The sequence below is a fragment of the Halichoerus grypus genome, chromosome 1, assembly GCF_964656455.1.
Source record: "Halichoerus grypus chromosome 1, mHalGry1.hap1.1, whole genome shotgun sequence".
Classification (NCBI taxonomy): Eukaryota; Metazoa; Chordata; class Mammalia; order Carnivora; family Phocidae; genus Halichoerus; species Halichoerus grypus.
The window spans coordinates 149,304,893-149,331,753 of NC_135712.1; the positions used below are offsets into that span (position 1 = coordinate 149,304,893).

The 26,861-nt window shown below is 36.5% G+C and overlaps 1 protein-coding gene across 7 annotated transcripts in view; it reads left to right on the forward strand.

Annotated features, from left to right (window-relative positions):
* The window catches only part of LRRFIP2 (LRR binding FLII interacting protein 2), a 105,236-nt gene that overhangs the window by 2,271 nt on the left and 76,104 nt on the right, over nucleotides 1–26,861 (forward strand). For all 7 annotated transcript variants that reach the window (XM_078073770.1, XM_036094182.2, XM_036094180.2 and 4 more), the window contains exon 2: nucleotides 17,250–17,393. In XM_078073770.1, coding sequence (XP_077929896.1) covers nucleotides 17,304–17,393 — 90 coding nt within the window. In that variant the 5' untranslated portion in view covers nucleotides 17,250–17,303. The remainder of the gene's footprint in view (nucleotides 1–17,249; nucleotides 17,394–26,861) is intronic.

Below are 26,861 nucleotides of genomic sequence, written 5' to 3' on the forward strand. Positions count from 1 at the left end.
AGTAAACAGAGATTCCCTTTTGGAAAATCCCTTGTGGAAAGCACCATAAGTAACAGTCTTGATAGGTAGATATGCAAGAGAAGCCTTCTTACGTCATGATTTAAGCATCTCCGTAATGAAGGAAAAAAGTGATAGGAGGGTATATTTGGCAAGTAGATTCTTTTTCTCTAAAAACAAACCAAAAACATATTTTTACTAGAAATGAGAGCTGTGTCTTGCTAAGCTTTTTGTGAATTGTTTTACTGTGCTCCTAGTGTGAAAAGGAACAGAATTGATGATGTATAGAAAAAAAAAATTCTGGCAGCGTGCTGGGAATGTTGATGAGGATCATTTAAGAGGAGATACAATTCTTTCTTTACCATAGGAGCACTATCCATTGCACCTACAAAATAGAGGCCATTTCATAGCCTTTTCCTTTTAGGTAGTTACTTTCTTTCTGGAGACTTTGAATGGTGAAATGGACCTTTAACCAGGAAAATGTACTACCTTATCCAGTTTGCAATAGACTTAACAGACTTTATGACCGTTATTCAAAACTCAACTTTTAAAACTTCAGAGGGAAGGGATTGAGCAGAATTTGCCCTGTGAGTAGAATAATTTTACCTTTTTCTCCATTTCTCCTTTTAAGATACTAGATAGACACCTTTGGAAATAATTTTTTTGTGTTGCACATTGCACTTTACTTTTAAAACTTTTTGCCCTACAAGAAATTAGGCCAGACTTAAAAGGAATCAAACATGGGCCTAAAAACAGGGTTTAGTATAAGTTATACTTTTTCGTTTATTCTATTATTTCTTTATTCTGTTGGGGGGATGGAAAAGGATTCTGTTTCTTGGGGGAACTCTGAGATTTGCTAAATGTGTATGCTTTTGTTTTGGTTTAGTGGTAGGGAGAGCAGTAGATAAGAGTAAAAATGGTTGAGAAGACAGAAGACATGGCATACATACATGGAAAGAGAATGCCCACTTCATGGGTACAGTAGACGTTTGTAGGATTTTTAAAAATTGATAAAACATTTGAAAAGAAAATGTTATGTGGTGCAAAGGAAGCTTCCTTTGCACAACAAACTTCTAGCCTTTTCTCACTCCCCCACCCCCTAATCCAAGCAACTACTGTGAATGGTTTCCTGTATATTCTTCTCCAAATTTTCTATTGCATATTATCATCTATGTTTAGGAGAACTTTCTTCTACCTTTCATTCTTACCTTTGATACATATCTTAGAGACTTTTCTGTATTAGCACATGTGTCCATCTGATTTTTAAAAAAGACTGGATGTCTTGCCTAGTGTAGATGAACCACAGTTTATTCATTTTCCATGATTTGTTTTACCATTCCCTATTAACAGACATTTAGGTTGTTTTTAGCTTTCTACAAATGTTGCTATAGTGAACAACTAGTATATAAATCTTTGCACTAGTCCATAAGTATGTATATGGAATATATTTCTGAAAGAGTGATTGCAAAGTTGGACCTTAAATTGTGAAGATTTATAAATTTGTTTCAATCTTATATTGGATTTTATTTTATAATAGAAGTTAACTTCTTTCTCAACCTTGTAGGAGAAAGGAGCTCTTACTTTGTATTCTATCCTCTCCATTTTAAAAAATATTAAAGTGTATTTTATAAGGCAATCTTAATTTAAACATTTAGAGTGACTGGTGGTTAATTTTGTTTGTACTGGTAAGGGTGAAAATACTGTGGCTTGAAGACTGGTGTTATAGACGAACCACTTCACTTATATATTGGGTAATAGTTAAATGAATACCTTTTGTAGTTGGTTGATTGTTTTAGGATTTTATGACCAATATCAATTAAAAATATTGTGTATAGTTTAACGTCTTGCCCTGATGAAGTCTGCTACTATATTATTAGTCACAGAAAATAAATAGTCCACCTTCTGTCTTCCTTTACCTTCCACATCCTAGTCTATTCATAATAAAATAAACCTCTGTAGAGTTTGAGATTCCAAAATCCTTTTGCAAACCAGAGTGCTATGGATGGATTAATATCCCAAGGCAGGGGGTAGGTACAGTGTTAGTTTTTATTCTGCAAGTGTTTGTGAGCAAATTAAAAGTTTAAAAGTTTAATTTCTGTATTATACAGCTCACTCATGACCAGGAGGAGGGGGGTTCAGGAACTTTTGCCCTTTGAAAATGAGAGATTCTAGGGGAGAAAAAAAAAAAGTACTGAGGGGCTAATGTATGATGATGAAGTTGGAACTTGTGAGTGGCAGTGTCTCTGGCTGGTGCCCAGGGTCTATTTTGAGGCCTTGTCAGAGCTCGTCCGACAGAACCTACCACATAACTGTAATCTGTCCTGGCCCGGCTGCCAGTCAGGAAGGCCTGTGGTTTAGGAAAAGCGGCAACCACAGAGGAGTGAGCTTATAAAGGACATTTGCCTCCAGAAGATTAAGGCTAAGTTTTGGGGTGAAAATCTGCTTAGCGTGCATATCCTAGGATCTTTTTTTTTCTTTTTGTCTTTCTTTTTTAAGAAAAGAGCGTGATTAAGGAAAACTAATGAGAAAAGTATTTCAGAAGAATGTGCAGAAGGAGGAGCACAGGATTGTACCAGTATTGATGTTATGGTCTGGGTCTAAGAGTGATCAGTCAAATGTTTTACAGCGGGAAAACCATTACTGATACTGGCATAGGGAGGCCATGGCCCTAGTTGAACTAGTCCACTTCAGAGACTTGCACACATATCTTTGGATCAAAAGGACACTGGGAATGATGGGCTGTTTTATAGGATTATTTTGAGTTTGTACAAAGAAATTAGCTTCTTCCCAAATTCTCGTGCTCTTCTTCCCATGGAACTGCTACAATCTCATGTACATTATCATGAAGTTATCTCTTTAAAAATAACTCGAGGCTGTTACCAGATGCTATCTCCCAGCACAGCTGCCTCTGTATCATGTGCTTTCTCATGAAAACCTTGGTGTTTTCTATACTCAGTGAATGAGGCCCTTGAGTTTAAAGTTCTTTAACTGATTTCACTGCTTAGGCTAGAAAACTGTTTAAAGGGCTTAGTACTCTACCCATTTATCCAAGGTTCCTGTCACCATATTAAACTGCAGCCTTGTATTACAGTCAAGGTTGTTGGAAGAATTCTCATGCAGTGCAAACTTAATTTACAGATGCAAAGCTGCAGATGGTTTCCTTTTTTTGCTTTAGATTAGGTTGTAATTCCAAGAAATTTAGTTTTTCCTTGCCCTCAGAAATTTGGATTATTTGCATTTGATAATAACGATGTACTTAGTACTGTATTGAGTGTGAGGAGAAAAAGTAAACTGGAGTATTTTCCCTTTTTATTTTTTTCTATTCCTATTATCTGATTTATTCCTATTATCCCTTGCCTGTCTCAAGTCTCAGCCTTTCTCTACCAAAAAAAAAAAAAAGGAGGTGAAGATTGTGCAGAACAGAGAGAGTGGAAAAGCTTTGGAGTACAAATGTGTATCAGGTTGTTTTTATTTCCTCAGAAGGGAACTATTAAAACCCTTCTTTAAAAAATCGTAGTTCGTCTTTTCATTGTTTTCACTTTGAACCTTGTATGTCTTAGTTGTTTTTTCGTTATGAACACCAAAATCTTAACTAGTTTTGATATAACTTTACTGTTTTAGGAAACTCTTTTTAAAGTTACTTGTTCTGATCACTTTGTTATTCTTTCTATATCCCCCACTTTTCTAAGTTGAAACATTTTAGCAGCCAGGAGCACTTTTTTGGCTGTTTCTAAGTAAAATAGAGTATACTGTATGCAGAGGACTAGGATGTTAAAATATTTATTTCTCTGTTAAATGGTTTAAGTAATTTATAACAATAAAGAGTACAATTAGTAAGCATACATGTTGCTATTAAAAAGAAAAAAAAAAAGGATTTCAGTAAAGTGACCCAAGGATCATAGGATTAAAGATAGAAAAAAAAAAAATTCAGTTTTAGATTGGCTGTCTTTTCCCCTGTCATGGATATTGCCATATCTCAGTGGATAGTCAAAGAAATGAGAGAGTCATTGTCTGCCTGTCTTACCCAACTCACCCTTTGTTATCCATCCAAGTGGGGTTTTTAAAAAATTGTGTTAAAATATATGTAATATAAAATTTACCATTTTAATCATCTTTAAGTGTACAATTCAATGGTGTTAAATACATTCACACTGTTGTACAACCTTCACCATCATCCATCTCCAGAACTTTCTCATCATCCCAAACTGAAACTCTGCACCCATTAAAAAATAACTCCTTGATCCCCACAGCACCTGGCAACCACTATTCTACTTTCTGTCTTGACGAATTTGATTACTCTAAGTACTTGATATAAGTAGAATCATATATTTCTGTTTTGTGTCTGGCTTATTTCACTTAGCACAATGTCCTCAAGGTTCATCCAAGTTGTAGCATGCATGAGAATTTTTTTTTTAAAGATTTTTATTTATTTATGAGAGAGAGAGAGAGAACATGAGTGGGGAGGAGGGGCAGAGGGAGAGGAAGAAGCAGACTCCCTGCCGAGCAGGGAGCCCAATGCAGGACTGATCCCAGGGTGCCAGGATCACGACCAGAGCTGAAAGTAGATGCCTAACCGACTGAGCCACCCAGGCGCCCACGTGCATGAGAATTTAACTCCTTTTTAAGGCTAATATTCCATTGTGTGTATATTCCACGTTCTGTTTATCCCTTTGTCTGTTGATGGACACTTAATTAGCTTTTACCAAATTGTGAATAATGCTGCTACCTATGAACACAAGTGTGTAAATATCTATTTGAGTCCCTGGTTTCATTTCTTTTGGGCATATACCCATAAGTAGAATTGTTTGATCATATAGTAATTCTGTGTTCACTTTTTTGAGGAATTGCCATGCCCGTTTTCCACAGTGACTGATCATTTTACAGTCCTACCAGCAGTGTACAGGGGTTCCAGTTTCTCTGCATCTTTGACACACTTATTATTATTTTTTAAAATAATAGCCATTCTAATGGATGTGAGGTGGTGTCTCATTGTGGTTTTAATGTGTATTTCCCTAATAACTAGTGATGTGGAGCATCTTTTCATGTGCTCATAGGCCATTTATCTGTCTTTGGAGAAATATCTGTTCAATTCCTTTGCCCGTATTTGAATTGGGTTGTTTGTTTTTTGTTGTTGAATTTTAGGGGTTCTCTATATATTGTGGAGATTAATCCCTTATTAGATGTACTATTTGCAAATATTTTCTCCCATCCTGTGGGTCACTTTTTTTCTCTTGATATTGTCCTTTGATGCACAAAGTTTTTATTTTGATGAAGTCCAATTTATCTACTTTTTGTCGTTGTTGCCTGGGCTTTTGGCATTATATTCAAGAAATCATCACCAAATCCAGTGTCGTGAAGCTTTTTGTGTATGTTTTCTTCTAAAAGTTTTGTAGTTTTAGCTTACACTTATTTCTTTGATCTACTGTGAGTTATTTTTGTTTGTGGTATATGCTAGTAAGGCACTGTTTTGGTTACTGTAGCTTTCTAGTTAAGTTTCGAAATCAGGAAGTGTGATACCTCCGACTTGTTCTTTTCAAGATTGTTTTGGCTATTCATGATCCCTTGAGATTGCATATGAATTTTAATTTTAGGATGGGTTTTTCTATTTCTACAAAAAATATCATTAGGATTTGATAGAGAGTGCCTTGAATCTGTAGATGGCTTTGGGTATTATTGACATTTTAACAATGTTAAGTCTTCCAATCCTTGAACAGGGGTGGCTCTCCATTTATATTATGTCTCCTTTAATTTTTTTCAGCAATGTTTTGTAGTTTTCAGTGTACAAGCCTCCTTGGTTAAATTTTTTCCTAAGTATTTTATTCTTTTTGATGTTATTGTACATGGAATTGTTTTCTTAATTTCCTTTTTGGATTGTGCATAGCTAGTGTATAGAAATGCAGCTCTTTTGTATATGTGTGTATGTGTTGATTTTTTTATCCCTGTACCTTTGCAGAATTTATTCATCCAAAGGTTTTTTTTTAATCCAAAGTTTTAAAAGCTGTTGCATTTGTTTTCTGTATTGTGTAACAAGTTACACAAATTTAGAGTTTAAAACAACATACATTTATTATCCTACGTTTCTGTGGGGCAGGAGTCTGAGCGTGGCTGAGTTGGGTCCTCTGCATAGGGTCTCATGAGGCTGTAATCAAGGTGTTGTGTGTGGCTGGGCAGAATTCTCTTCTGGAGACTTACATGATAAAAATCCATCTCCAAGCTCACTGAGGTTTTTGGCAGAATTAATTTATTTCTGGTTTTGGGACTGAAGCTTCTTGCTCACTAAAGGTTACTTTAGGATAACTAAAGGTTATGTAGAGGCTGTCTTCAAGCTCCTAAACGTTGCTCTCAGCTCTTAGAGGCAACCTGAATTTCTTGGCCCTGTGGAATTTCCTGATATGACCACTTGGTCAAATCATTAAGGAGAGCCTAGAGCAAGTTGGCTAGCTGGCTAGTCTTATATAATGTAACATAATCATGGGAATGACATCTCATAACCTTTGTCATATTCTGTTGGTTAGAAGCAAGTCACAAGTCCTGGCCACATCTTTGAGAGGTGTTTACACAAAGGTAGGAACAGAAGGAGGGGGAATAATGGTGGGGAGCCACCTTAGAGTCTGTCTGCCATAGCTGATTACAAAATAGCACATACTTTATAAACCCATTTTTGTTTAAAAAACATGAATGTGCAGTTAAAAGAAGTATCTTACAAAAGAGCACATACTTTATGAACCTATTTCTCTTTGAAAAACATGTATGTGCAGTTAACTAAATATTACTGGTGGTTTTTAATGTTAATTTTCTGTTTCTTCATTATTTCCCTCATCTCCTCTCTGCAACATTCCAGTTTTGCAATTTTAAATCAATAGTTGGTGTTTTCATTATAACTAAATAAATATTATTTACTGCTTAGCCAAGTATTGTACCATGATTGTTTTCTTTCTTGTTTAACTTAGTTTTTCCAGGGGGGCTGCCAGGGGGTTTCCTTTCTTCGCTTAGTTTTCTCTTCACCTTATTTTTTTCCCAAATGCTCCAACATTTTTTTTCAAGTGCCTCATCCTATGTATCTATTTTATTTTGAACAAAATAATTAGTTTATTTCTGAAACATGGCGAGATATAAAACAAAAATACAGTTTGAGGAAGAACAATAAAATGAGCATCTGTGTCTCACTACCTAGGCAAGAAATGAACATTACAATTATCGTAGAAGTTCCTGTACATATTCTTTAATGTGTGCCTTCCTTCTCAGGCAATCACAATGCCATTTTACATGTTAATCGCTCTCTTGGGACCATTCCTTGCCCAACTGTGCCGTCCCACTCTCCATACATGTATTTCTAATCAATATGTGGTTCAGTTTTGAAAAGTGGAATAGCTCTATCACCTTTTTGTGTCTGTTAGTCAGAATAGACTAACCAACTTAAACAACTCCCAAGTTTCAGTGGTTTAACACAATTCAGGTGTATATCTCTCTCACATCTCTATCGGTTGCGAGTTGGGAAGCAGGGGTAAAGGAGTAGTCACGGGAGGAAAGGAACCCGAGTCCCTGGCTGACTCTGCAATAAACTACTCCTTTGATTTTTCTCTTTTATTTGGTGAAGTATATCTTCTAGTAGCTTATTGACAAAGGGCATAAAAGAGGTAAGTTTTTGAGGCCTCAAATGTCTAAAAATGTCTTTAATCATCAAGTATGGGAAATAGAATGGTTTGACTGGGCATAGGCTGTTTATAGGTTGTCTGTAGTTTTCCTTCAGGAGTTTGAAGGCATCAATACAGTGATTGTCCTCTTTCCAGAATTACCTGTTTTAAAAAAAAGATTTTATTTATTTGTTTGTTTGTTTGAGAAAGAGCAGAGGGAGAGGGAGAGAGAAAGCATCTCATGCAGACTTTGTGCTGAGCAGGGAGCCCTATGTGGGACTCGAACCCACCACGCTGAGATCATGACCTTGAGCTGAAATCAAGAGTTGGTTGCTCATCTGACTGAGTGACCCAGGTGCCTCATTTCCAGAATTACTTTTAAAAGTTTAAAGCCATTCTAATTGTTAATTCTTTCTATGTAACCTGATTTTCCCACCCATGGAAGCTTGTAAAATCGTCTTTGTCCTCAGTGTTTGAAATTCACTCTGGTAATTCACTATGAAATACTTTGGTATGGACTCAGGACTTGTGTTGAGCATTCTGTGGGCCCTTTGAATCTGGAAACTTATGTCCTTAACTTCTGGGAAGTTATTAATGATATCTTTCTCTGTGTGTGTGTGTGTGGGGGGGGCTGTGGTAGATGAGCAGGTATGGGAGGAGGGATGGTCAGTTTGTCTTTATTTGTATAAAAAGGAGCTACCCAAAGTTATTAATGATATCTTTCTCTCTCTCTCTCTCTCTGTGTGTGTGTGTGTGTGTGTGTTTGTGTGAGGCTGTGGTGGATGAGCAGGTATGGGAGGAGGGATGGTCAGTTTGTCTTTATTTGTATAAAAAGGAGCTACCCAAATGTTGATGTTAGGTCTTTTTTGAGCAAAGTCATGCATCTAAAGTGGAGCTCATTGCATGTGGCTTTAGATTGGATGGCACTTGGATTAGCTACTCTCACAGCTGTGCTGTCAGCTTGGCGCTCTTCTCTAATTATTTCCTTGTGAACATTGTACTTTACATTGCATTATATCTTGTTGACTTCCTTTTATGGGCCTGATTGGTATCTTGCCTACCATTTCAGAGTATTACTTTGCCCTTTCTAAGAAAGGTTTAAGCTACACAAACCTGACCAACATGGCTCAAGAGAGGAGAAATGTTGGCTTCTCCCATTATGCTGTAGAAGTATCTCATGGCACTATTTTATTATCCAGTCAGTGAGCTATGTGGGTGGAAGGATTCATAGAATAGAGGTCTTCAGGGAAAGCTGATAATTTGAAAGGATTTTGCTTTGATAATAAAAAGTTGTAGACTTAAAAATTGTTGTTTTCCCCCAGGACTTTAGAGGACATTAATGCTTGCTTCTTTTTCTAATTTTGACCTGTTGATTCAAGTTAGATTTTTAATTTTAAAGGTTAATCCAGTGGTGCTCATTCTATTTAAAATTAGCAATGTGTTTTTCACTTACTTAAAATGTCATTATGCCTGTAAAAGTGATGGTCACTATGAAATCTATTAGGAAATTACAGTTTTACCAGAGATGACCAACGTAAATTTTTATAGTCCTACTTTGCAATTGCTCTGACAGACCAAATGAATCTTTCTCCTTTATCAGTTCATTAATATTGTTTCAAAGTTGGTTATTCTTGTAAGTTTGTATTTTCATACTATGAAGTAGCGCATAATTGTAAATTTTAGCTTAAATCATTTTTGGTAAAGTGATTATCAACAGTATATAAAACTTAAGAAAAAGGAAGATTCTTTTTATACGTATTGTCTTTATTCATTATTCGTATCTATGAAGTTTTACGTATTTGCAGTCATACTTTACATGGCATTTTATTATCTTTTTGCACCTTATAGGCATAATATCAAATGTGTCCTTGTCTTTGCTTCCTTCCTATGAGTTTTCTCCTGCCACAATTTATTACATCATGTTGACTGGCCTTGACTTAAAGCTGTTGTTGTAAACTTGGGTCATTTTCAGTTTTATCTTTGGTTTTACTATAGATTAACAAAAAATTAAAAAGATCATATTTATTAATGTAATTTTTCCTCTTGTTGCATTATAGTCTAAGTTTTATTTTTGTTATTAGAATATAGTTAATACAAGTATTGTCAATAGAGTTCATCTTAATCAGAAGGAGAGCCTAAGGTCTAAGGCTAGTTTAAGTTCTTTTTTCCTTTGGGACTTAATTCTGGTTCTTTCTATTTTCTTATTAGTAACAGAAGTTAGTTACTTGCTTCTGTCATGTTAGTTTTGATTTTCATTTCTTTTGGTGGAAGAAATATTTCAGTAATAATTCTCTATACCCCAGATAGGAAACACAGCCTTGTATAATTCAGTAAAAGGACTTTCAGTTCCTTTTATTGTTGCTACATATCTAGTAAATTGGAAATAGTGAAAAATGCCTTCCCACTAAATATATAGGTATAGTGTTGGATTATATTTGTGTTTGAAAATATGCAATTCCCCTGCCCACCCATGGCTCAACTAAGATTAACCTTAGCCACAGGATTTACTTCTGAATTTTACTTTACTACCTTCTCTTTTGCTTATTGTGATTTTAGATGTTTTTTGGTGTTGGTGATACAGTATATTTCCATAGCATTTTATACTCTATAGAAACTTTTTTTTTTAAGACTTTATTTATTTATTTGTCAGAGAGAGAGAGAGAGGGCACAAAAGCAGGGGGAGTGGTAGGCAGAGGGAGAAGCGGGCTCCAGTGCGGGACTCGATTCCAGGACGCTGGGATCATGACCTGAGCAGAAGGCAGATGCTTAACCAAGTGAGTCACCCAGGAGTCCCTGTAGAAACTTTTATATCTACTTGACCTCGGAATAAATTTAATGAAAGAAGTATAAGAATTCATTGAAAGCCACAAAACATAGTGGAATGAAATTAAAGATCTGAATAAATGGAAAGACATCCCATGTTAATGGATTGGAATCAATATTGTTAAGATGGCGATATTTCTCAAATTGATCTATAGATTCAGTGTAATCCCTATCAAAATTCCAGCAGCCTTTTTTTTTTTTTAAATTGACATGCCAATCCTAAAATTTATATGGAAATATAAGGGACTTAGAATAGCCAGTAAAATCTTAAAAAGAACAAAGTTGAAAGACACACTTTTCCCAATTTTAAAACTTATTGCAAAGCTACAGTAGTAATCAAGACAGTGTGATACTGACAGAAGGATATCTATATCTATTTATAGATATATATAGATTTATGTAGATAGATCAATGGAACAGAATTGAGGGTCCACACATAAACCCTTATTTTTATGGTCAATTGGTTTTTGACAAGGCTGCCAAGGTCATTCAGTTGTGGAAAGAATAGTTTTTCAACAAACATTACTGGAATAAGTGGATATCCACAGGCAAAAGGATGATGTTGGTACCCTGCCTCACGCCATATATAAAAATTAACTCAAAATGGATCATAGACTTAAAGGTAAGAGCTAAAATTCTAAAACTCTAAGAAGAAAACATAGGAATAAATCGTTGAGATTTTGGGGTAGGCAGTGCCTTCTTAGAAATGACATCAGTGGCTGGGTGATGGACATTGGAACGCTGTGAATTGTGTAAGACTGATGAATCACAGACCTGTACCCCTGAAATAAATAATACATTATATGTTAATAAAAAAAAAGAGAAATGACATCAAATGGGGGCGCCTGGCTGGCACAGTCGGTTGTGTATTGGACTCTTGGTTTCCACTCAGGTCTGATCTCAGGGTTGTGGGATCGAGCCCTGTGTTGGGCTCTGTGCTCAGCGTGGAATCTGCTTGGGATTCATTCTCCCTCTCCCTCTGTCCCTCCTGCTTCTGCCCTCTTTCTCTCTCTCTCTAAAGAATAAGTAAATAAATCTTAAAAAAAAGAAATGACATCAAATGAAATGAAAGAAAAAAATAGGTAAATTGACTTCCTCAAAATAAAAGGTTTCGTGTTTCAGAGAACACCATTAAGAAAGGATATGTAGAAATAGTATAAGTACTTTCGTCTGACTTTTTCTTTGCCATTTTAATTTTTCCATTTACTCTTTTATCCACTTATAAGCCAAATGTACATAGTGCTTTGCAAATTCACAGTACATATTTGTTGGAAACAGAAAATTTAAAGGTATGTATTTTATTTTATAGTAATTTTCTAATTTTAGAACCTTCTTCATATTAATTACATTAAAAAATCACATCTTTATTACATGCTTCCCTACTTCTCCCTCGTCTTTGGTTTTATCTTTGTTCTTTGCTGCCTGAGCTTCTGTTGTTCTCCCTAGTACTTCTGTTCTTTTCCTGTTTTCTGCTTTATTGCACACTTTTAAGTCTGACCTGTCCTCAGCATATGTAATTTTCTCTCTCCCTTCCTTTCATCCTCTGAATGTATATTCATACACACATTCCTGAGGTTCATTCTTTCTTTTTTTCTCTCTCTCTTTTTTTTTTTAAGTATAGTTGACACGGAGATACTTTTTAAAAGGCATAGGGAAAGGAGGGAATTTGGTACTAGAAAATGGTTTACTTCTCAGGGCATACTGAGAATACAGTTGTTGGGTAAGAGCACATCTTCCTAATTTGGGTTCTGCACAGTTATTGAAAATAGTATTGTAAATCATGTCGAACATACAGTCCGTTAGAGTTCATTTATTTAAACACGGTTAGCTAGGAAGGAAGTGCAACCACTGGCATGTCATCTTATGAAAGGAGGAAATGGAAAAATTATCAATTGTTTTGGGTGTATGAGAATAATATGTATTCAAAATATGAGACTTTAAGAAACATTTTTGTTAATTCTTAGGACTACCGAATGTGGAAGTTGGAGATGGGATTATACAGGTTCTCATTGACCCTTTATAGGCATTATATTTTATAAAATATGAGTTTAATTTAACCATTATAGGTTCTCATATTCTCCTGAGATTTAGTTTATGTTTCACATCTACCTTTCAGGTTATGCCAGGTCTTCCAGTTTTGCCTCACATATACATATTTTCATTTTGTACTTTGCTTCAATTTCTAGATGTACCTTTTATTCTTTCTGTAGGTTCTGTTAATGATTTATTCATTTTGCGTAATGTCCTCATTCAGCTATTTACAGGAATTGATGTCTTTAAGTGTTAATTCTTTCCTCCTGCCTACCCACCCCCCCTTCCCTCCCCTACCGCTTTGCTCGTACCTCTGCCCTTTCTCCTTCATTTTTTTCTCTTCTAACCAGCAATTGAGGCATTCTCTCCTTTGCCCATAATCTTTCTAATGTATACATAACTATTGGTATTCGTCCATACTGTGATTACCTCTACCTTCCTTTTTGGTTTTCAAATCAAGATTTTTTTATTGAAATTATCAGTTCCTATCTTTTGTTCACTTAGTCATCTACCTTTCTCAACTAGTTATTTTTTTCCAGCACTTTATTATACACATTTTGCAACTTACAGAAAAGTTGAAAAGAGTTCTACTATGAACACTCGTGTACTTACTACTTGGATTCCACTGTTAATATTTTACTGTACTTGGGGCTCCTGGGTGGCTCAGTGGGTTAAGTGTCTGCCTTTGGCTCAGGTCACGATCCCATCCCGCATGGGGCTCCTTGCTCAGTGGGGAGCCTGCTTCTCCTCAGCCTGCCGCTCTCCCTGCTTGGGCTCTCTCTCTGTCAAATAAATAAATAAAATTTAAAAAAAGAATAATAAAAAAGATATGCGCAGATCTTAAGTGTACCATTTAATGATTTCTATCTTCTGAGCCACTTGTGTTCTCATGAGAGAACTAACTCCCATTATAAGGCCACACTTCTAAAACTTGTATATTCATTTGGATTTTTCAAAAATAGACTTTGAATGCCACAAAATACCTTAAAAATTTCTTCTTTTTAATTTTTTAATATGTAAATGTGCTACATAGTGTAATGATTATAGTTAAAGGTATTTTTATTTTTTTTTGGATTTTTCCATGCTTCAGCAAATATTCTTAGCATTGCTAATGATAATCACATAATGCATGCTGGAGAAAGTAACTTGAGGATGTTTTAGTTCAGTTAAAAGTATGAGAATGTAAAGAAAGGCCAGGATTGCCCTTTTGTCCACTTCATAAGCTGAATATGTAAAAGAGGTAGTTAATTCAAGGCACTTGAAATATTTATGGAGTGCTTTCTAAGTTTATTAGGTGCTTGCATTTACCTGAACTCACTTGAGCTCCCATTAACCATATTGGATAGGCAGACAGTTGTTGTGTCTGCTCTGTAAGTGAAGAAACCAAGCCTCAGGTAGGGGAAAGGGCAGTGCAGCAGTTGAACTCAGATCCTCTCACTTTAACTTTGGTCCAGTGGCAACAGCTGCAGTCCCACTCAGTCTTTAGTTAAGTGCCATTCCAGATACTGCGATTTGCTGATGAATAAAGACCAAATGTTTTAGTGCATAGGCTAGTGTTAACTGTAATGACGACTCTGATGCAGAGGCTTATGCCAATATTTTGAGTTCCCCCATGATGAAATACTCAGATATAGAGAACTAACTGCAACTGTTGGGATCCAGACAGAACTCTCTAAGTGTGCTATATTTAGGATGTGACATATATTATTACATACCCATTCTGTTCTCACAAGAGTGAACAGTATCATGATTGAAGTGCCACTTAATGTGGCAAAGTGCCTATTTTTCAGAAACGTATTATGTGAGAAGCTCATTGGAGAAAAGAAAGCCTTGTTGATATATCTATCGTGGAAGGTTGCTATTTCACAACATCCTTGAAGGTACTTCCCGTCTTTCCCTTAGGTAGACAGATCCTTAATGACAAACCATCTGGAGAAAATCAGCTTGACATTGTCTGGGTAATGGACTTGACAAAATGTGGGCAGTTTTGTTTTTGTCAGTGGATGTAAAGGTTTAGCTCTTAGTTTGGTCAATACCACCAAGGAAAAGCTGGAAAAGATTAACACGGCTCCTGAAGAAAAGTATTCTTTTTTTTCTTGAGGAAACCTCCTTGCGGTAGCAATTTACTGAAAGTCCTTTAGGATCAGAAACTGGAAATAATCTATTTGAGATCACCTTTTGAGTCTATATCCTTATTTTTGTCATTTTGAAGATAGATTGCCTAGGAGCCGAAAACCTTTTACTTTTTCTAATATTAGTAAGGATGTCTGCCTACAGAATACAAATCATGTAATTCTTTCAAAAACATTGGATTGTTTTTTGACATAGGTAATGGTTGATCTTCCTCGTGTGCACCTGAAAAAGGTGACAGGACCTGGCCAATGAGTCATGTAAACCCCTAGATATTCTCTGTGGATAGGACAAGAAGGACAAGGAAGACAGGAGGTTGTTCCCATTTCCTGCTTATCCTGTGCCTCTGTCTCTTTTCTTGTCATCTTTCTCTCAGGGCTGGCTATCCTGGAGCCTGTTGAAACAGTTTTGTTTTGAGGCGTCTTTAAGGAAAGATAATTCTTTGTAAATCTGTGTGCTAGAAGTATCCTGAGGTTTAAGGCAGTGTTCTTGAGAAAGAAGGAAATGGATTATGGAAAAAGAGGAGATAGAAATCCATTCAAAAGAGTGCCATCAGCAGTGGCTTCAGATAGTGTGTCTCAGCTGTATACCATATGGTGCCTAATTTGGGTGTGATCCACTTTGGGGCCATTTTATTCTTTGAGTCTTGGATCTGGATTGATTGATTGATGCATCTGTCTTCTCCCCAATGTTATTGGAATGTTAGAAAATCAAGAAGAAGAAAAAGTGCAGCCATAATTCTTTCCTCCTAACGAAACCACTGTTAAACTTTGATAAAATCTTTATTTCTTCTTCTATAACTGTTATTATGTTCCTGGAATTAGAAAATGCGTCTTTTTGTTTCCTGTCTTTGTGAAATGTCTTTGAATGTGTCCTTGGAAGGCCGGCTGAAGGACAAATATTGGGTGATATTACTGTGCATCAGTTAAATTGTCACTCCAGTCTTTGAAAAGTACTACATGCTGCTTTTTTCTCAGTAGGTGACTAATACTTGTACATCGTTACTATTAAGTGTATGATCTCTAAAGTGATGCTGAGGGTGAGGATGATGGAAGACTTCTGAAAAAACAACACTGAGCTTTTCAGAAATTGTCCTGATTTGTGGCTGGGACTTCTCGGCTGCTGCTTTCAGACATAACATTCCTTCTTTTCGTTTCCATTTGAAGGAGTCCTTTCTTATCATATCCAGATAGATTTTCTATGGCAGAGTAATGAACTATCATCAGTCTTCATTCTGTGATTGACAAACATAGCATGCCAGCTATGTGGGAATAAAAAATGGTATCAGATAAGAGGGGAATGGCCTGAATTTTCATTGGAGAAGACTTTCTTTGGAAGAGTGAATTGATGAAGTGGTTCTGTTTTATTTTGCCTGAAACAAGTAAATTCCAACACATTAAAGTCACTTGGAGTTTTAATATAGTTCATTCTACTGGGGCAAACTTATTTGAAAATTCCTTTGTGACTCACGGTGTAATGAAATTTCACCAGTTTATTTTGTTAAAGCTAGGAAAAAAAAATTTAAGTTAATGGGTATTTTGCTAAATGAGCTGTACTCAGGAATGTGTATAGGAGAGAGGGAGGTCATGCAAATGCATTTTCTTATGGGTATCTTTAATTTCAAATACCACATGTTTGGAAGGCCAGATGATCTTTACTATCCTTATTATTAAATCCTGGCAGATGAATTTTTCTTCTCTTTTTTTGTAAAAATGGGTCTCTTTCATAATAACAGCAACAGTAATAGATCCAAGATATATTCTTAGTCGTTGGCCTACATCAGTTTTGTTTGTCACCGTATCTTTGGCACTTTCCACAGTACCTGGTGGTAACAGGCACTCAGACATTGTTGCATGGACAGTGTTGGTAATTGTTAATTGCAGAATAATAAATCTTCATTTGTTCTTTTATGTGGTAATAGCTTAATTGGAATTGTTTTTTAAATTACACTAAAAAGCCAACTTATCTTTGTAAGTGTGAGGTTCTGTATTAAAATTTCTTGAATATGTTCTTTCAAAGCTTTAGAATGGATGACTTTGCTGAAATGTTTTTTGCTCTGGGATGGAAATAAGTTTTAGAAATAGCTGTAGTAATTTTAAACTGTTAAGTAGAATTACTGTTGACTGCAGTTTTCTGAGGCTAATGTTACAACACATTCTTTTTTTTTTAGACTTTATTTATTTATTAGAGAGAGCGCGTGCGTCCCTGAGAGCATGCGAGCAGGGGTAAGGGGTGGGGGTGGTTAGGGGGGTTAGACAGGGGGAAGGAATCTCCAGCAGACTCCTTGCCAAGCCTGTAGCCCGAGGCCAGACTTGATCTCACAACCCTGAGCTGAAATCAAGACTCAGCGGCTCAACTGACTGAGCCACCCAGGTTCCCCTACAACACATTCTTAGAGCTTGCTGTCTGTGGGTAGCATGGTAAAAAAGAATTGGGAGGTTTAATAATTAGTATAAATTTAAATATTTTGGAATTTGTTGGAATAATTTTATAGTGAGGAAAAAGTATTTGGTGACTAATTTATATGTAAATACATAAATATAATTTCTCTTTTCTAAAAGTGAATGTATAAAGGAGCTTTAAAATGGTACAAAGAGAAACATCTTAAGTTAATTCTGTTTCTGTTTATTTCAGGGCTGAAAATAGTGAAATCACGTTTCACGGTTAAAAAACTCTTAAGAAGGCAATATGGGGACTCCTGGTTCTGGAAGGAAAAGGACACCTGTAAAAGACCGATTTTCTGCAGAAGATGAAGCTTTGAGTAACATTGCCAGAGAGGTGTGTCTGGAAAACCCCCTCTCAATGTTGAGTTGCACAGTTGGGAACGTTGTAAAAATGTTGGGGGGAGATATATATAGACTTTGATTCACTGAGCTGGTTTCAGAATGCTTACTGTGAATAAGATGTTATATATGGCCTCTAAATACTGTATTAGAATAGAATATAGTTACCATCTCTTTATTTGGATATCTGTTTCTCTTATCTAAAATTAATTTTTCATTTTATTTTTTGTGGATTACTGTGAGGTACCTGTAATGTTTTGAAATTTATAATGAATCTTCAGTATTGAAACTTAAGGTAATTAGAATGTGGAAAATATGATAACTATATTACAGAAACACTCGTAGGCCATACAGTTAACATATTCCAGGAGGCACTGTATAAATGTTGACAGAAACAGTCCTTATTTGGTGTCTGCCCAGATTCAGTTGTTTTAGCTGTTTTTTGAAATACTGCAGTGGAATTTTTATGTTTAACTTTCAGCTAGTACCAGAGCTTCTGGAGCATTTTTGTTTCGGTTTGTTGACAACTCAGAAGAAAGAAAAAAATGGAAAGGGTTGTCACCTATTGAATCACTGGCAACATTTCCTGTTGCATATTGGAAATTTAAGATAACTGCCAGCTGTGATTTCTTATTGAGGTGCCAACTTTGTTTCAGACTCTGACTCTATCTGCAGCTGCAGACCTGACCATAAATTAATCTGGTACAAGAATTGGTTAGAGCATTATTAAATTATATTCTTTTTGTGAGGATTAGTCCGTCACCACTTCCTCTTTGTTATTCTTAGTAAATAGCTCATTTAGGACTAGTGCTATTTCCTTTTGACATATTATACAGTTTTTTTTTGATCCAGCTCATTGTTACATTTTTTTCCTCTGGTAAGCTACTCCGTTAGCTTTTGAATTAGAAGTCAAATTCCATAGAGGGATGTTTGAAGCAAAGAAAAGTTGTCTAAAAACTGTTGGCAAGCTTGTGATACTTTAACAAAATCACTTTTAAAAAATCAAGCGAGATATTTTCAGATAAAGGGGTAAAAAATTCTTTAAAATAAAGTGAAAATGAGATACAAGGATTTTATGTATTTGCACAAATGAAGCATTTTGGAAGCCACATAGTTTTATTTGAAAACTGAAACTACTCAAAATGTTTACTTCCCAAATTAGAGGGATTTACCCAGATTTCTAAAAGGAGAGAAAATGTTGGCACCTTCTAGGCTTTATTGTACTGTCACTAAATATTTGAACTCTTTTTTTGGATCTGTAATGCTTTGTTCGCAAAGTGGATGCATTCTAAACATTTAACACTTGAGTGCTTTCTATGTGACAGACACTTCTACGCATTTAAGCTGCATTAATTCATTTAATCTTTTTTTTTTAAAGATTTTATTTATTTATTTGACAGAGAGAGAGACACAGCGAGAGAGGGAACACAAGCAGGGGGAGTGGGAGAGGGAGAAGCAGACTTCCCGCGGAGCAGGGAGCCGGACGCGGGGCTCGATCCTAGGACCCTGGGACCATGACCTGAGCCGAAGGCAGACGCTTAACAACTGAGCCACCCAGGCGCCCCTAATTCATTTAATCTTCACAAAATTCTGAGATTGGTTTTATTATCTCCATTTTAACAAAGAAACCTTTGCACAGAAAAGTTAAGTATCTTTCCTAAGGTCACATAGCCAGAAAATAGCAGAGCTTGGGTTCAAACACGTGAAGTCTGGCTCTAAGGTCTGAGCATTTAACTACTTGCTGTGTTGTGCTGTTTCTCAGTATTCTCCAACTCCCCCATTAATAGTTTCTTTTTTGGTAACTATTCATGATTTTGAAAGTGCTTGCACATCTTGATTCTCACAACAACCTTGTGAGTTAGGAAGGATAGATATTATTTAACCTTATTTACAGATGAGGAATCTGACAAAACTGAGAGATAAATGTCTAAAAGATACCAGAGCTGAGGCTCAAAATCAGCTACTTACAGCCATGATTTATTCTACTGTACCATACTGCTTCCAGAAGAGGCAGGCTTTGGAGAGTTCTAAGTGTGGCTTTGAATCCTGCCTCTACTAGTTGCTTCTTGAGTAATTTTGTTAAGTAACTACTATGGACTTCAGTTTTCTCATCTGTAAAATGGGAATAATATTGTCTTCCTGTATTACAGGGCTGTTGTGATGATTAAAGGACACAAAGCATGTAAACCTTTATCATAGTGTTAGGTTTGCAGTGGGCTATTTTGTTGCCTAGTAATAAGTCAGAATTAAAAGTGAGACTAGAGGTAAAATAGTCTTTTTTAAAAAAGAAATTTATTAATATAGGTGTTCTAAAACATGGTTGATCACTAGACTCCCTCAGGGAACTTTTTTAGTGTACAGAGTCCCAGGCTTTACTTGTACTTGCTAAATCAGAATCTGTGGGAGTTGAGCTCAGAAACTTGTATTTAAGTGCGTGTGCGCCCATGCATGCACATATACACACAGACGCACACTTTTCTTCCTGAGGGATCTTGATGGCCAGTCAGATTTGGGAACCATGAACCAAAATGCAGAGAAGAAAACAACAACAACAACAACAACAACAAAAACAAAAAGAAAACCCAAAAACAAAATACAGAGAAGATCCTATCCTGGATGGTCTGTTTTTTATACCTACAGGTTGTTTTCCTCCCTGTATGTTATTATTTTGCTATGAAATAACTTAGTTTAATACAGTTATTAAATCATAAATTATTATATAATAATAAAAGTTATTATTATAAAAGGATTTAAAAGGCCAGTATTTTTAGTTTTTATTTCTATTTTCAGAGCTCTGAATATGAATGTGCCAACTCTTAATAACCTGGTCAAAAGGCTCAGCTTAACCTTCAATATGAAAGGGTCAGTTTCTATTAAGATTCAAGATTTTTATTTGTATGAGTGCCTAATGTGTTATGTAGAGTTTGAAAACTTTAGAGGAACTAGGTTTAGCAGTTTTAATAATTCCTTCATATATTTCTTGTGATTCTTTTTTTTCCTTTAAATAAAGTTTTCATAGCTAATTCTCAGTTGTGCATTCATATATTACGTGGTTGACATTTGCAGATCGCCCCTAATCCTTATTTTCTCCCATATGATCATCCCTTTCACAAAAAAAATGCCTGAAACCAAAATGAACAGAACCCCCTTAATGATTAAAAAGGACAAGTAGCTTAATACCCCCTTTTTAATTGTTAAATCTCAACAGTTTAATTTGTCTTTTCTCACTTCAAATTGTTTTTTGAGATAGGGAATGCCATAAATAAAGAAAAATAACCTCTTTTTCCTCCTGCATACTATTTGCTCAGGTTTCTTTGTTCCTCAGTTGGCCACAAGTCAGGGAACTAGAGGGAATGAGGAGGAAAAGAAAGAAAAGGCATAAACATATTCTGCAAACTGGATAATTTGCATGCTGAAATATAGAACTGAGTACATTGTGGTAAAACATACGTAACATAAAACTTACCCATTTTTACAAGTATAGGATTCTGTGGCCTTAAGTACATTCACATTGTTGTGCAACCATTATCACCACCCATCTACAGAGTCTTCATTTTGTCAGACCTGTGTACATTTTAAAAAGATGTTTGGATGTTTGAAGACTGCTCTGTGAAGTCAGGAATGTGGATGGATTTAGAAGCCCCGTCCTGTCTGTAGTAGGCATGTTGCTGCTCTGTGCGGGGAGCATGGGCTGTCATAGCTCTTTGAAGAGCTCAGAGGAGCTGTGTCAGAAGGGGTCACCAGCAAGTCCTCTCGGGTGTCAGAGGACCAATTCACATGCTTTTTTTTTTTTTCCCCCTTGCTTGTTTGGCTTTGATTGTTCCACAGGTTTGGGGGAAATGCAATTAGAGAGTTGACTTTAAGTGAAACTTACCTGAAAGCACAGAGTGTATCAAATTGGGAACCCTTAGGCAGCTAGCTCTCCAAAGGAGAAAGATGAGGGTAGCATGGAAGCTACTTATGCCCCCTTACTGCAGTTAGTTTGGCAAATATTATGGTGAGTGTTCCCAGGAAAAGAAATTAAGCCTTTTGAGGGGATAGCAAACAGTCTTTTTAAGGCATCACAGAAGCCTGGAATATTACTATTTTCCTTGTTTTAGAGCTGCAGATACGAGGAAAACATGTCCCATGCACATCTCTCCAAATGGAAGTTATCAGAATGTTGCTTATTTTTGGACCTTATGATCTAAAAGTCCTTTTAGCTCTAAAATTCTGTGAGTTCCCTTGAGATCCAGGACCCAAAGAGATTCATGCTTATAATGCGCAGGTCTCTTAAATCTAAAGGATCAATGACAAGCATAGAAATTGATAATCTTTTATAGGAGTTAGAGTTTAGCAAATGGAGTGTTCAGAGACTTTTGTTGTTGAGCAGAATGTACATGTAGACATTGGGTGCATAGACCTACTTGTAATAAAGCAGAAAGGAAGCTTTTATGGCTTTTTGACATTTGTGGCTGCTAGGACTTTCAGATTTCATTTTTTAAAAAAAAGATTTATTTGTTGAGAGTGAGCGCATGAGTGGGGGGAGGGGCAGAGGAGAGGGAGAGAGAGAGAATCCTCAAGTAGACTGATGTCATGGAGCCTGATATCATGACCTGAGCCAAAATCAACAGTTGGACACTTTGATTGCGCCACCCAGGCACCCCCAGATTGCATTTTTCAAAATAGCTTTATTGAGATATATTTCATCCATTTGAAATGTATAATTCAATGGTTTTTGGTATTTTACAATATTGATTTTTTTTAAGTTGTGATTATAACACGTGTAACAAAATTTGCCATTTTAACTATTTGCAGACTACAATTCAATGGCATTCATTGCATTTACAGTGTTGTGCAACCATCACCACTGTCTATTTCTAAAACCTTTTCATTACCCCACAGAGAAACTCTGTAACCATTAAGTAATAACTCCCCATTCCCCCTCTTCCGGATCCTGGTAACCTTTAATAAACTTTATGTCTCTATGAATTTGTCTAATTCTGAATATTCCATATAAGTGGAATTATACAGTATTTTTCCTTTTGTATCTGGCTTTTTTTCACTTAGCATAATGACTTTAAGATTCATCCGTGTTGTAGGATGTATCAGAACTTCATTCCTTTCCCCTCCTTCAAATAATTTCATTCCTTTTTTAAGGCTGAATACTTTTCCACCGTATGTATATATTACATGTGGTTTATCCATTTATCTGTTGATGGACGCTTGGTTGGATTTCATTTTGCTGCCTATGGAAATAACAGCCATCCCAGGCATCTAGTAGTGAGAACCAGAAGTTTGCAGGTTTTGATTATGTATTAGCAGCCTGAACAGAAGGATGCAAGGGCAAGAATTGTGCTTAGTTTAAAAGATACTGTCCACTGTTATTGTTTTATGGAATGATAACCATGATAGCTTGGTAGAACTGATGATCTCATAGTATCTCACTATTTTACTTGAGTAATTTATTCATTTTTAGGGCATGGCAAATTAAGGATAAAAAAACTTGGTAAAGATACCAGTTTTTGAAAATGTAAAGAATTACCATAATCACAATAATTGATCTCAGCTCAGGTCTTGATCTCAGGGTCATGAGTTCAAGTCCTGCATTGGGCTCCATGCTGGGTGTGGAGCCCTAAAAAAGAAAGAAAAAAGAAAAAGGAATAGAGTTTTTAAAAACTGCACAAATTTTGAATGTCATTCATTCAGTAAATGTTTTTTGAGCATCTGTCCTCTGCAGGTGCTATGTCAGATGTGAGGGATAGACAGTGGACAGGTTGAACATAGTCCTTGCCCTCATGGAGCTTATATTCTATAGGGGGAAATAGACATTAAACAAAGAATTACAGAATGGACTAGTTCAATTTTCAGTTCCCTTTTTTCTTTAAAATTAATGTCTACATTTAACATGGTAATTTCTGTCTTGAAAGCTATGATTGTCAGTGTATGTCACAGTGGCATTTTCAGAATTGAGGAAATACAGTAATCTATTTACAACTGTGTTAAGCGCTTTGAGTGGACAGTAAATGATTTTATTAAAAAGTGTGTGATAGGGGACTTGACATGTTTGGGGGCTTTGGGAAGGCTTCCCTGAGCCCTTTCAACTGGGTTCTGAAGGATGAATGGAATTATTGAGGGGAAAGAGTTGTCAGATGTGGGAAAGAGCTTTCCAGTCAGAGGGAAGAATGTGTGACAAGCTTTTGAGCCTGAAAGAGTATGGAGAATTTGAGGAATAATAACAACAGCTAACATGTACTATTACTGAGCTCATATTACGTACCACTCACTGTCCTAAGTTCTTTATTTTATTGATTATGAATGCAGGGCATGGAGAAGTGAAGTAACTTGCCCAAGGTCACACAGCTAGAAAGGTAAGGCTGAAATTTGCACTTAGGCTCCTCTGCTTGTAAACGATTGTGCCTCCTGTGAGGTACTGTTAACACTAACATGCACAGCAAGGAGGAGAGTAGCCAGGGAGTAGGCACGAGCCAGATCATATAAGCCAGTGGTTCTCAACCGAGGGTGATTTTGTCCCCCACAGGACATTTGGTAATATGTGGAGATATTTTTGTCTGTCCTAACAGGAGGAGGGGTGTGCTACTGGTGTTTGTGGGTAGAGACCAGGGATGCTCATACACATCCTGCAATGCCCAGGACAGCCCCCCACAACAAAGAATTATCTGGCCCAAATAGTCAGTAGTTGAGAACCCTGTTACAGGTTCTTATAGAGTGTATTTAGGATTTGGGTCTGTGTCCGAAGAACAATGGAAAAACGTTGTGAAGGGTTTTGTGTAGGGGTATGACTTGATCATATCTGTGCCTTAAAAGGATGACTTCAGTGCAGATTGGAGAGTATATCTATATCAGAAAGGATATTAGTGGATATGGGGAGATGAGTTGTGAGACTTTCAGAGGCAGTGGGGGCCTGGCCCAGAGGGACGGCAGTGGGGATGGTGAGAGATGGTTGGGACAGAGAAGTAAGTAGTCGATGCTCAGTGAGTGATTGTGTTTGAGTAGTAGAGGGGGGAAAGTTTGGATTGTGCCTCTGGGTGGTGGTAGGGATCATTTGAGTGGGAAGGAGTCTTGAAGAGGGAGGACCATGGACTTATGTGGTATGTGTTGTATTTAAGGTGCCTGTGAGGCATCTAAGTAGAGACTGAAGAGGCAGTTTGCGGATATGGATCAAGAACTCTAAGGAGAGGTCTGGGCTGTAGATAAACACTGAGACCTGTGAGCATGTAGAAGGTAATTGAAATCATGAGTGTGGATGAAATTTGTCTAGGGAGGAAGTGTAGAGTTGAAAATAATCACTCCTAAAAAAAAAAAGAAAATAATCACTCCTCAGGCTGAGTCCTAAGGCCGCTCCAGGACTTCAAGGTCAAGTCTTGAGTCTTTCTTAATTCTGAAACTTTTTTGGTCATCCTTTTGTGCTCGGTTCAGATTGTTCTGTGCAAATCGGATTTGTCTGGAAAGCTAACTTCACAGGAGGCATAATGACTCTTATTTAAAATGCTTTTGAGTGTTCTCAATGGTGGTACACAAAAATTTATTAAAAATTATGAAATGTAAATTAATTTTTTAGAGTTACGAAAAGTGACTTTTTTTTAATTTCTCCCTGGTTAAAAAAAAATTCTTACTGTCTTTATTAAACAAATCCTTCAAAAGAGTAAATCTATGTTGTTGTTTTTGATCATTTAGAATTCCTTCCAGTGGCATTAGTGCATGAATTCAGCCAATTCCCATTGCGTGCAGACCTTTGTCCATTTTTTTCCCCGTTCACCCCTAGAACTAAGTCAGAGCTCAGGCTCTGTGATGGCCAGTGTCACTCTGAGTATCTTGCTTTTCCTTGATTTGTTCTTCTAACCAGAATTAACAAGACTGCGTTTGTGTGAGTGTGATTGAAAAATATCTTGTATAGCATTCAGTTGTCATAATCCTCACCATTCCTGTGACTTAGAGGAATTTGGGGAAAAATATTCAAATAGCACAATATCAGTAACCTAAACGTGAAGACATTATTTGCAACACCCTTTTTCTTCCCCCAAAGTATTTCTATGAGAACTATGATTCACATTTTCCCCTTTGGTTAGATATGTCACTGCAGATCCAGAATTTCAATTCTCCTGAGCTGTCTATTTATTGGGTTGTATTCAGACCTGAGTAATATAGTCTATAATCTTAAATTTCCTCTCTCATTCCAAAATAATATTTTGCTATCAGAAGGTCTCTAAGTAAAAGGAAGATACAGTTTTTTGACATCAGAAGAAAATGGCTTAAAGTCCGTAGATTTTTATCTAATACATACAGGTATTTGTACTCAGAATTTATATAGTTGGTTTTCAGCTACCAAAAGCTTTTTAAAAAGTAGTTAACCATAATTACATTGTAAGATCTAATTAAGAAAAATGGTACCTGAGGGGCGCCTGGGTGGCTCAGTCGTTAAGCGTCTGCCTTCGGCTCAGGTCATGATCCCAGGGTCCTGGGATCGAGCCCCGCATCAGGCTACCTGCTCCGCGGGAAGCCTGCTTCTCCCTCTCCCACTCCCTGTGCTTGTGTTCCCTCTCTCGCTGTGTCTCTTTCTGTCAAATAAATAAATAAAATTTAAAAAAAGAAAAAAAAAATGGTACCTGAGATTTTTCTACTAAAGGGAAGTTGCTAAGAAATTGAGTAATGATTTTGTTAGTCTGGAAACCATAGCAACACAATAAATATTATGTCTCTTAATTTGTCTTTCAGGGTTCTTTGGCATGAGTGTCATGGAAAAATAAACAAAATTAAACACAGTAAACTCTGAGTCTTAGCTACCTGAATTGGTCATTTTCCTTGAATGTTTCACTTTCTAGAATTTTGTATTATACATTTCTTGAAATTAAAGCATAGTCTGTAAAGATACAGATTATTTTTTGTATTTCTTACTCATGCCAGTTGCATGGGTTTTATATTATGGGTATACATGCAAGTTGGCAGCTCTGCATTTGGCTTGATTAAGTGCATTTCTGTCAAATTATGAATTTTTAATACATTTTTTTAAGATTTATTGATTTTAGAGAGAGAGGGAGAGCGAGCTCATGCGTATGAATGGGGGGAGGGGCAAAGGGAGAGGGAGAGAGATCCTCAAGCAGACTCTCGGCTGAGCGTGGTGCTGACTTGGGGCTAGATCCCAGGACCCTGAGATCATGACCTGAGCCAAAATCAAGAGTCGGCAGCTTAACCTACTGAGCCATCCAGGCACCCCTCAAATTATGAAATTTTAATTTGCCTCTCTTGAAAAGTGTTACATGATGACAGTAGGACAGAATTTTAAAGCTAGAGGTTTCCTTTCTTTTAAAGGCATTTGAGTGTGGGTTTTCATGTACTTCTCTTTGAAAATATTAAATGCAGGAAGGTTTTGATAATAGTATAACTACCCATGAGTCTACCACCCAACGTTAACTGATACCAGTGTTTTTTGATAATTGCTTCAGGTTAAAAAAGCTAAGGAAGG